The 10977-nt window shown below is 38.8% G+C and overlaps 1 protein-coding gene across 4 annotated transcripts in view; it reads left to right on the top strand.

The window, feature by feature from the left end:
* Window positions 1–869: 869 nt before the first annotated feature.
* The window catches only part of LOC138044049 (proton-coupled folate transporter-like), a 14590-nt gene continuing 4482 nt past the window's right edge, over window positions 870–10977 (top strand). Inside the window, exons 1-7 of one of the 4 annotated variants that reach the window (XM_068890648.1) lie at window positions 922–1007; window positions 1149–1203; window positions 4046–4282; window positions 6993–7305; window positions 7623–8168; window positions 8881–8964; window positions 9512–9671. In XM_068890648.1, coding sequence (XP_068746749.1) covers window positions 4070–4282; window positions 6993–7305; window positions 7623–8168; window positions 8881–8964; window positions 9512–9671 — 1316 coding nt within the window. In that variant the 5' untranslated portion in view covers window positions 922–1007; window positions 1149–1203; window positions 4046–4069. Of the gene's footprint in view, window positions 1008–1033; window positions 1204–1487; window positions 2487–4045; window positions 4283–6992; window positions 7306–7622; window positions 8169–8880; window positions 8965–9511; window positions 9672–10977 lie in introns of those variants that run through there. The other 3 variants (XM_068890649.1, XM_068890647.1, XM_068890650.1) reach the window with 3 other exon arrangements.

The raw sequence follows: 10977 nt of genomic DNA, 5'->3' as shown, positions 1-10977 counted from the left end.
TTTTCAGGTCTAATATAGCGGGTAATTTTTACCTATATGTACATATTCTTAGCCAGATTGTCCCTTGGATGTTTGTTCTTAGTCTACTATTCAAGATGGCTTCCCATTCACATCAGAGATCTCGTCAACCTGAAAGAGAGGAACCCATCAGTATACGCGGCGTTCCAACAAGGGAAGTTCGTTGTGCAGATATCTCAGCACATATTCTTGGAAATAACTCTAGACCACAACCACGAAGAAGAGAAGGAGATGATTAAAGGGGAGGGTGGAGCAGTAGTACTAACGGAAAGTCCCGCAGCCCTAAGACGGTGGATGATAGCAGGACCCGAAATAGCAAGAGCAGTGAGAGAATGCGGGACAAACTTTTGTCAAAAGAAATTAAAATTCGCATCGACTTTACCATGGACTCCTGACTTTACGGAATGCCGCCGCGAATGCTTTGAAAAAACCTTTACTGAAAAATTAGCTGATCTGGGCTGGGCTTGTTCTCAAAGATTTATGCTTCTATACGGTATCGGTCACTTTTCCTAATCCAAACTCGAATTCTTTCCCGATAAAAACTTCAATAAGCTGTAATTGGGGGTCCAAATCCGTGAAAGGCGACTAAATCCGGATTTAGTCCCCTAGGGAATGGGAGTCCAAATCTAGGGGGCGAGGAGGGGAATGCAAATTCGCTAGGACACCGGAAACGTCCGACCTCCCGCCGCCGGAATTTATAATTACGAATGTCCGTGAACGAAATCTTCCCTGTGTGTCCTATGTGATCCCCTAGCTCATTCCAATTAGCTGCTCTTGCAAACCTGTTTTCAAGATAAGGAAAAAAAAAGGAATTAGTTGAAAAAGGTCTTTCTTTGAGATAGAATTCAAGTGCGAGTTGTTTAAGCACCAAATCCCCAACCTCCCTACCTGAGTGGTTTCAGCTTTGATGTCATGTGCTTTTTGCGTGACTCGCGACCTGCGTGATTGTGTTCGGTCTCTGATAACCCGTGGAACGTAATAGATATCAGGTAAATATTCCACTTGTATTAATTGTGAATTTTTCTTTTTGTATTTGCTGGAAGACTGCGAACCTCATTGTCTACACCTTAAATCCGAAAACCCCCTTGGAAAGTGGCCATCATCAACCCGGTACAATGTTTATTGTTCAGGATATTCATTCAGGATTCACTTGCTTCATTGCTGTTTGCCACAGAAGTTAGTGAGGTTTGTAGGGATCATTTGGTTTGTTCGTGATGTGCGATTGCTGGTGGAGGTGCAGGACGAATAAAAGGAGCTCAATGAGAGATCGTTTGTTTTCGTCCACCAACATGGCGGTGATGACGTAACGTCATACAGAACTGGTTCATGTCATGACATGATATCATGATCAATCTTTTAAGGACGGTCCCTACTAATTCAAAGGTATTTTTGCGCGGTTTACTGAATATGCGGGGAAAGCAGATCTTAACAAGTAGAAAAAAAATTGGGGGTAACAACACATTTTTCAACAATGATTAATCAACAATATTAAAATACAAAGTAATGACTGTATGGCGTTCTTTTGCAAATTGAAGCTTAATTATCTCTGAAAAATGCATGGTTACCCCCAATTTTCTTTTTGGATACCAAGAGCACTTGCTAAGTTCTGCTTTATCCGAATAGGTTTGAACCGCGCAAGAATATTCCTGTATTAATAAGCACCGCCTATAGGAAATCTGAGTGTCTTGAGATGCGCAGAACATATGCGCAATAACAATAGTAGGCACCTTCCTTAAAAATGTTTTTTGCATCTGCTAAAATAATTAATATTGTCACAGCATGGATGGATTTTTCTTGAGCATTTTAGCATTCTGTGGGAATCAAAGAAATTGGCTAGGAATACTGTCTGTCTTTGTTTTGTGGTTAGGATTGGAGAGTAAAGAATATGACTGTGTTATAGCTACGTTGTAAATTTTTTTCTTGCTTTAAAAGTTTTCAAATCAGTTCACTTTAGATTTTTTTTCATCTAGTATCATTATCATAATCCGAATAAAGGAAAAATCAACATTGAACTTATATTTAGCTACTGTAGTTTGAAAATGTATAATCCAAGGAAAATTTTGAACTACAACTTCATTAGTAAGCATCACCAATAGGAAACCAGAGTATCTAGAGATGTGCAGAACGTATGCGCAATAATTAACAGTGGTAGTCACCGTCCTTAAAAGTTTTCAAATCTGTTTAATTTAGATTTTTTTTCATCTAATATCATTATCATAAATATCCGAACTTATACATTGTATATAATCCAAGGAAAAATGTGAACTGCAACTGCTTGATTGCTCTCATATTCCGTATTCTGGCCTTGCATAAAAGCCTGAGCTGAATGGCTCTCAAGGAGATTCATCTTTGAGCCTGGCATCTCACGATGTCTGACATTGTTACCTTAGGGTTGAGTGTTGCTGTTAGTTATACAATCAGGCAAACCCATTCGACATTTCATGTGATTAAGCACACTAAAAATTAAGGTAAGGAATTAAGGCATGGCCCTTTTACTGTCATCATTTTATTTCATCATATCTTGAAGACAAAACACCATTACCATATTTCCCTTGGAGATTAAAGTGCTACTAAGATGAAAATTTTTGGTTTTCTTTTCAGATTTTTTTCAATTAAGTCAATATGTTCAAAATAATACAATGCATTTGGAACGATAGAAGTGAGATAAGTCGGGAAATAGCCAGCCAAAAACCGCTAAAAATCTGTCCGCCAGTACGCGCACGGCATTGGAGAAGCTTGCGATTATTTTGTAAGCGGTCTTCACGCAAGACTTGGCTTGTGACATCATACATGCATCGCTTCATGGCGTTTGACAAAGTGAACAAGTCGATCAAGGAGTAATGTATATAATATCAGCAAAAAGCAACTTGGCGATCTCTCATAGATGGCATGGGAAATTAGCCACCTTTATTTTGAGCGTTGCGCGTATGATGTCAGACCCCAGGCGATCCAGCTAGACCCAACCCTTTTCCTCGCTCACGCTCATTTGCTGTTCGAGTAATGGTGGACAGCAAAAACCAAAAAACTACGTTACAATAATCATACTTCCCGTGGGAATTAAATTTTTGAGATACAAATTGGCATGATACCTATTTTAATAGTATGTGTATTTTCAAAATCTAAAGAAAAAACGACATGCAAAATTTTCTTTGTAGTGGCAATTTAAGGAGGCTCAAAGTGGGTAAATTCTACGAATTTGGACAATGTGCGAGCTTTTAAGGCATGCGAGGCATGCGAGCCATGGCTGCGAGTCATGCGAGCCAAGATGGCGAGACAACATGCAAATCACACAGTTATTGAAAGCTAACCATTTTAAAATGGGTGCTTATATACTTAATAACAGTTTATCAGCACTATTTAAAATGGGTGCGTAGACTTAAATGCAAAATTTGCATGGCTCGCAAATTGTGCAGCACCAAATTCGACAGGTAACAGTGGGTCTCCAATAAAAAACTTAATTCAAAAGGATTACAAGACTGTCGGGTTTCATGCAGTAGGGAAATGTTTTTGATATTTGACTACCGGTACTGGTAATACTATTGTCGGGCAATTTTTTAAGGGTAAAATACTGTAGTTTATCTGATGATGCATCATACTGCTTTTATTATCTTGGCATCAGTCTGGTCCTAAGGTCCCATCACTAAACATGGTAATAATTTAAGTTTCTGTTACCATAGGCAGCCCAAGTTTGCGTCACTACAGACAGCCGTTGAGAATTTAAACGTGTTATAAGACTTTGTATGGGAAATCAAATACTGTTGATTATAAAGCCTAAAAAATGCTCAATTTAACTTTCATTCAATAAAATGACGTGAGCTTGGGCTGCCCATGCTGTTACATGCAACAGAAAGTCCATTTGCCATCTTCTTTGGGACAAATCCTAACAGGGGAAAGAAATGGTGGGTTAAGCAAAGACCTTTCTGGGAAGAGTTAAGGTAAAATAAATTGAAAATGAAGCAACTACTTTTAACTTTATGAAGAGGTGAAAAATGTTAATTTTTCATTAATTTTGTGATTCAATTCTCAGGCCAATATCTAACAGTCACTCACTATGCAATGCAGTTCCATTTGGCGAAAGATGTTGACTGTGGAGCCAGTGATATTTTTTTATTCATATGGCTTGCTGATGAATGTCCCAATTTATCAGCAATATGTCTACTTTCGGCTGAGTGAGGAAAGAGGTTTTCCATATAGCTTTCAAGAACAAAAGTCAGGTTGTGGTTCAAAGACTTTGAATGATTCTATGGAGAAGCTGGAGAAGGAGGTAGAGACCAATAAATATTAATTTTATCCTGTTTGCTGCAGGGCTGTGCTCTAGCAGTGCCCCTTGTTCCCCAGTGACTCATAATATACCATTATTTTTACCTTTGGGTGACAAAGACATCCTACATTTGTACAAAAATTAGCAGCCAGGCACCCTAGATTTCAAAATTTTAGAGCTTTGGCCTCCCTAAAAAATCTCTTAAAGCACTTTAGTGAGCCTGTACTGCAAATTACAAGGGAAATTATATGTGATTTTAATCACACATAATTGCTGGTGAGCCTTAGTGAGGCAGCAGCCTATTCTTGATATTAGCGAAAAAATCAAAATTTGTGGGATGTAAGATCGAAAGCATGCGCAGTCGATTGTGTCGTTATCATGTCTATAATCCAGGGTATTGATACCCGTGATGACGTCATGTGCACGTATCTTACCGCCTCACAGCCTTCGAGTCCGTCGAGTACTTTTCCATTGGGCTGTCATTGATCATCACTCAAATTGTTCTTCACCATCTTCAACCGTTGAGCGAAGAGAAAATTAGTTCTCGAGCTAGACCACGAAAAGTCGTCCTTCTTTCCTCACAGCCACGCACGACGAATGAAATTATCATTTTATGCAAATTAGTGGTAAAAACGAGGCGTGCCATGCAATCGCACGCTCTACTATGTCAAAGAAAAATAAGACTGCTCGCAGTCTATTTTCAAGCATGACAATAAATTTCAATTGACTCAACTACATGCAGCACTTCTCACAAGGTAACTTGTTTGCTGAAAAGGGGCCAGAAATTTCAGAAGAGTTTAAATTCAAAGAATGAACTGGCATACCATTGTTTTGAAATTATATTGTCCCTTTGCTCATAAAATAGTAACGCCTACCACATAGGCTAAAGATATGCACACCTTTCTTCGCTCTTTCTGATCAATACTTTCACACACATTTCTGGTACCCTCTTGCTTAAAAAATTTGCAGCTGTTTAAAAAAAAAATATCAGTCACTGCTCCCAGTTTCCATGCCAGCACTCCCTTTCACACTGAAACTTCTGGTAATAATAATATTATTAGTGATATGAAGTGCACAATATGGATTTAAAAAAAGTGTTCTTGACTTCCTTGTTGAGGTAACTTTTATTTTAATTGGTAATAGCCATAAAAAAGTATGTTAAGTTGATGCTGTCAAAACCTTTTGCCCTGTTCGGGTGTATTAAAGAATCCCTTCTTTTTCTTCTTACATGAAATTGAGCCATGAAGTGGTGACAAGGCGACAACAAATGATTAAAGCTAAAAAACACCAAATGACAATCATGCTAACACACACTCATCAGCCATAAATGTGACAAAATGTCCCCTACCTTCCCCTTGGTTGTTTCAATCATGCCAACAAATCAAATTAAATAAATGGTATAAATGTTAATAATTATCTACCAATCAGAATCAACAGTCATAAACTTGACTGTAAACATGACATGGAAGTCAGAGATTTGTAGGGACTGAAACCAGAAATTTTTGTCTCTCACTGATTGCCGTTTGTTGTTGCTGCTTCCTGGCTAAATTTCACCCAAGAAGAAAAAGAAGAAAGAAAATCCTCTGGGACTAGGGTACACAGGCTCTTGTTAAGACTTAGGCTTGGGGTTTTCAACGAAATTTAATCCTTCGGTTCCCAGGATCAAAATATTCATTCTCCCACCTAGTACCATAGAGTACTTTGTTGGGTCCAAGTCATGTGAATTTGGTGTTATATCACAATCACACCTCTTAAGCTGATAATAATCTTCATTCTCAATACCCATCTAACTGACATTTCATGGAAATTGTGCAGAGAATCTACATACCGAGCACTTCTGGGAGTCAAAAGGTAAAATTTGGTGACTTGTTAGAGCAGAGTAACTGACTGCTGTTGTTGTCAAAATGAGTTAATTTAAAAATAATTTAATCAACTAGGTTTGAAAGAAATTATGTCTTTATATTAAATATTTACTTCAATTTAGGAAAAAAGTAGCTGACTTTTTGGAGTGAATAACACTTTTTGGTACTTAATGAAACCACTTTAGGCTCATGAGAAATCAAAAAATCAAGAGAAGGAAAACAAGTTATGAATATATTGTTTATCATTCTGTAACACTTATTAAAGGGGCTATGTCATGCAAAATGATGTAATTTCGTGACATCCAAAATGCCCAAAAAGACTGCAACATTGCAATATAACCACTTACATGTAAAACCATTGACCAACACAAAAGAAATACCACAAAAGGAAAGAGAATCATGGATGGACACAAAGGGACAAGATTCAGAGACGGAGTGCATTTGGTTAAATTATCTTGAAAAAAGTCGGCCCGACGTTTTTCAAGTTTTTGGCAAATCGCTTGAAAAAAAGCCCATTTTTGCTCAGAATCATTTTAACTGAGATGTAACGATAATTTTGTTAGTGAAGGAATTCCATATGACCACTTTCGAGTTAAAATGATAAACTAAAGATTTCCCCTTAACACCATAGAATATCATGACATAGCACCTTGTATTAAATTACAAAAAAGAAGACAAACAAGAATTGGTGTTCTACTAACAAGCTAAGTGTAAATTTAAAGTTTTTTTTTACACAGTGCAAGTCATATAATTAATAGTAATACCAATAAAGGCACTCTTTCTTCCTGTTATGTAGTATTAAAGTTAAAAATCACAAGAATTAACACTATCTTTTTAATATCTTACTCCAGGTTCAGTCATATGCTTCATATGTCCAGTTGGGTACTGTAATGTTCTCTACCTTTCCATCAATTGTGATTACCCTGTTTATGGGAGGTTGGACAGATAAGGTTGGCCGACGCCCTGCACTGATTCTTCCTGTTGTGGGCAGTGCACTCGACGCTGGTGTTGTTCTTATTGTCATATATGCCAAGTTGCCCATTTACTGTTTGTTTGTTGGTGCTTTAATACATGGACTTTGTGGATATTACACTGCTATACTCTTTGCCTGCGTGTCATACATTGCAGACACCACAGAGCAGGGACAAATTGCATTTCGACTAGGTAAACATAGTGTTATTACATACAAACAATCTTTTGCTTTTCAAGATCAACTTCTGTAGAAAATTACGCTAAAAAAATAGTCTATGAATACCCTCCAAGTAGTACAGACTAAAATTCAAATACATGTATTAATTGTCAATTCTTATTAAACTCAATGATTATTAATTCATAAAGATAAAGGAAAAACAGAGGAGTTGAGATGTTTTTTTTAATTCACCATCTATAAATCAGATTCAGATTTTCCTATTTACATAAACAATTTTCTTAAAATAATTAATAAATAATTTAATGCTTAATTTCCTTCTCCAAAATTACAGGCATTTTAGAGTTCATCATATTTGTGGGGGGCATGGCTGCCCAACTGTCAAGTGGTTTTTGGATTGAAAACCTTGGATTCTCTGCTCCATATTGGTTCATATTGGGATGTGAATTCTTTGCAGTTATTTATGCAGTTTTCTTTGTGCCTGAATCAAGATGCAAATCCAATGAAGAAACAGGATCAAAGCTCTTCAGTTTGGATAACTTCAAGTCTTCTTGGAGAGTCTTTGCAAAGGCTGTGGGTGCCAGGAAGAGAAACTTGATAGTTTTGACACTTGGCTGTGGTGTTGTCAACTTATCATTTAGGGGTATATCTGGAGTTTTGAGTCTTTTTATGCTCTATTCGCCCCTTTGTTTCTCTCCAAAATATGTAGGATACTTTTTGGCATTTTGGAATTCCCTGCAAGGTGTTGGTGGTGTAGTAACTATTAAGGCATTTGGAATGTGCCTTTCTAAGGTCAATGTATTGCGCATATCCATGCTGTCATATCTGGGATTCCTGGTATTTTTTGGATTCTCTACTACACCGCTCATGGTCTTCTTAAGTAAGTAATTTTATTTGCTGCCATGGTACTGGACATTTAAACTGTGTCTTCCGTTGCCAAGCGGGCTTGGTGACTAGTTTTGAACAAGTCACCATGCCCCTAAATAGCCCACTTTCAATATTTTAAAATTCAGTCCTAAACGAGAGGCATCATCTTGAGTCTCTGAGGGGAAAAAACTCATTACAAATCGTTATATTTATTCCCCTGAGCCTCGAGATGGTACCTTTTGTTTAGGACTGAATTTTAATATATGGAAAGTGAGCTATTTTGAACGCGCGCCATTTGCTCGCACACTGTGAAAGTTTACGTTCACACTGCAACCTGGGGCTGATAGCTCGAAGCCTGGTTAAAGCTAACCCTTGTTTAAGAGGTATCAAAGCCTATAAGTTTTCCGGCATGGTATTTAACGCTGGTCATCGCTAACCGTGCTTCAACAAACCCCGGGCCAGGTTGACAACCTGACATTAGTTTGATGCCACTCTGATTTGGATAACTTTGAATCTAACTCCTCTAGTTTGCAATAACTTTGGATTACTTCTGGTGAGAACACTAGGCAAGAGTGACAAAATATTCGGTCTGAACCACATTATTCCTGGAATCGAAAAAATATTTTTATGCTGACATTTATTTGTTGTTGTTGTTGAAAACAAACATAGCCGCATGTCACATACAAAAAGACAAATAAAATGACATGTACTTCAAATCTTTTTAGGTCCATTGATTGGAATTCTTGGTGGTGCTGGAGCACCCGTTCTCAGAGCAATGATGTCTGAGATTGTCAGTGCAGATGATCAAGGTATCTGGTTGTCCCTGTGTGGCTTAAGGGAAGGGTGATAAAGGAGAGGTTTTAAGGAGGGAGGGGTAGAGCAAGTGGACTGCACAATATTTTTTGAAGGCAGGTAATAAGTAGCCCGCGAACGCAGACGTATTTCCGGCGGTCGCATTTTTCGGGTGAGAGAAACGAGCGCCGGAAATACGTCTGCGTTCGCGGGCTAGGTAATAAGAAAAGAGCGCTAAAGAATATGTGGCCGGATTTTAGAAGTCATGATGTTTTAGCGGGTTTGGAGGTGGGAAAGTTACACAAGAGCGACACGAAGAAACAGAGACTATTTGATTTGATTGTAGTCCTTCACAGGGGTTACCTCCATAATCCATCAGTATGGTTGGACAAATTACATAACACGAAGAAAAAGCTTAGCAAATCCGACTTGTTAACATCAGCGCTAAGATATATCATGGAATAGTTAAAAAGGTTTAGGTTTAGCACTTGACGATCACAAGCGATCCCTAGATTCCTTAAAGCATCCTTCTTAAGTTACAACTCTTCTTTTTTTCTGTTTCAGGTTCATTGTTTTCAGCCTCAGCATCAGTTGAGATTCTGTTCATATACCTTGGTGCTCTTATATTGAACTCTTTGTACGCGAAATCTCTGAAATTTGATGAACCTGGATTTGTGTTTTTCCTGGCAGCGGCTCTGCTCTTGCTTCCCCTCGCTTTGACTTTGTGAGTTCATTTAAAATGTAAACGGAAGCTGCATTTTCCCATTTGCTTGTTTGTTTGATTTTCTTTTTGCAGGTTTTCGTTTTTCTCTTTTGCCGACAAGCTTAATTTATCCACCCGCGAGTTCTGCTTGCGCGTTTCCCACGAGAAGCAAGATGTAGCACGTGAAGACAAATTTTAGAAAAAGGGAAGAGTTGGCCCGAGATTGCTCTTGCGCCGTTCTTTTTTTCGTTAGCGCGCAAAATAGTCGAACTGGCGTGGAAACATCTATCTTATAGCGGACTGACCGAAACATGGCCAGCGGTTTCGTTTGCCAGGCAGGCTAAAGGAACCACATCAGTTTCTTCCCTAAACTTAACTGATTCCATCAGGGCTTCGCCCACAATTCAAAGCTTTAAATCCGCCATTAGCAGTTTGGACTCTTCTACACCGACTGCTGTTCCTCTCAACTGCAATGGACTCAAGAGCTCAACTAAGCGGTCTGAGTTTCTCTCTCACATTGAGTTGCACCATCCAAATATCATACTGGGATGCGAGTCTAAACTTGACGCTGACATCCCTACCTACTCAATTTTCCCAGAGTCCTATGACATCTTCCGTAAGGATACGTCACCCACGGGCGGAGGGTTATTTATTTATTTGAGGGTGAGTTAGTTGCTGTGGAAGAAAAACTCCTCGATTTTGCTGTAACGAAACAGTTCTTATCAGAACTCAATGGCCAACTTTGATGATAACGAGATCATCACCATGCTCGCGAATATGTCCAGATCCCCCAATGGTTGCTTATCGGAAGGTCAAGTCTCTGAAAGACTATCTTGTTAGAGCAAGAATTGCTTCACTTTAATTTAACAACCACGAGTTATATACGGTAAGGGTCGAGTGACAACGTTACAACAGAGGCTTTAACAGTCTCTGTGCAGTTTGAAAAATCTACCAAGTTGTATTTTATTAGCTACTACCGTCCTCCCACCCAGGGTTGCTCCTCTTTGGAGTTGTTGGATGATACTCTCAGCAAGACTCGTAACAACCGATCTGGCTTTACCTATTTTGCTTGGGGGGCGTCTTCAGTTGTGGTGCCATTGATTGGTGTTCTGGTGACTTGCACTACGATATTCCCGCTCACGCCTGTGACAATGCCCTGCTGGAATACACCAACAAGGTTGGCTTAACCCAACACGTAAAAACTCCAACCTGTCCTTCCTCCGGGACAACACTAGCTCTTGTATTTTCCGCCAATGACAACCTTGTCCAGGCATGCCACATTATTCAAGGCATCAGCGATGACGACACCATCCTTTATGAAGTTGAT

This window comes from Montipora capricornis, chromosome 3 (assembly GCF_036669925.1).
Source record: "Montipora capricornis isolate CH-2021 chromosome 3, ASM3666992v2, whole genome shotgun sequence".
Classification (NCBI taxonomy): Eukaryota; Metazoa; Cnidaria; class Anthozoa; order Scleractinia; family Acroporidae; genus Montipora; species Montipora capricornis.
This window is presented reverse-complemented; position numbering and strand designations above follow the sequence as displayed.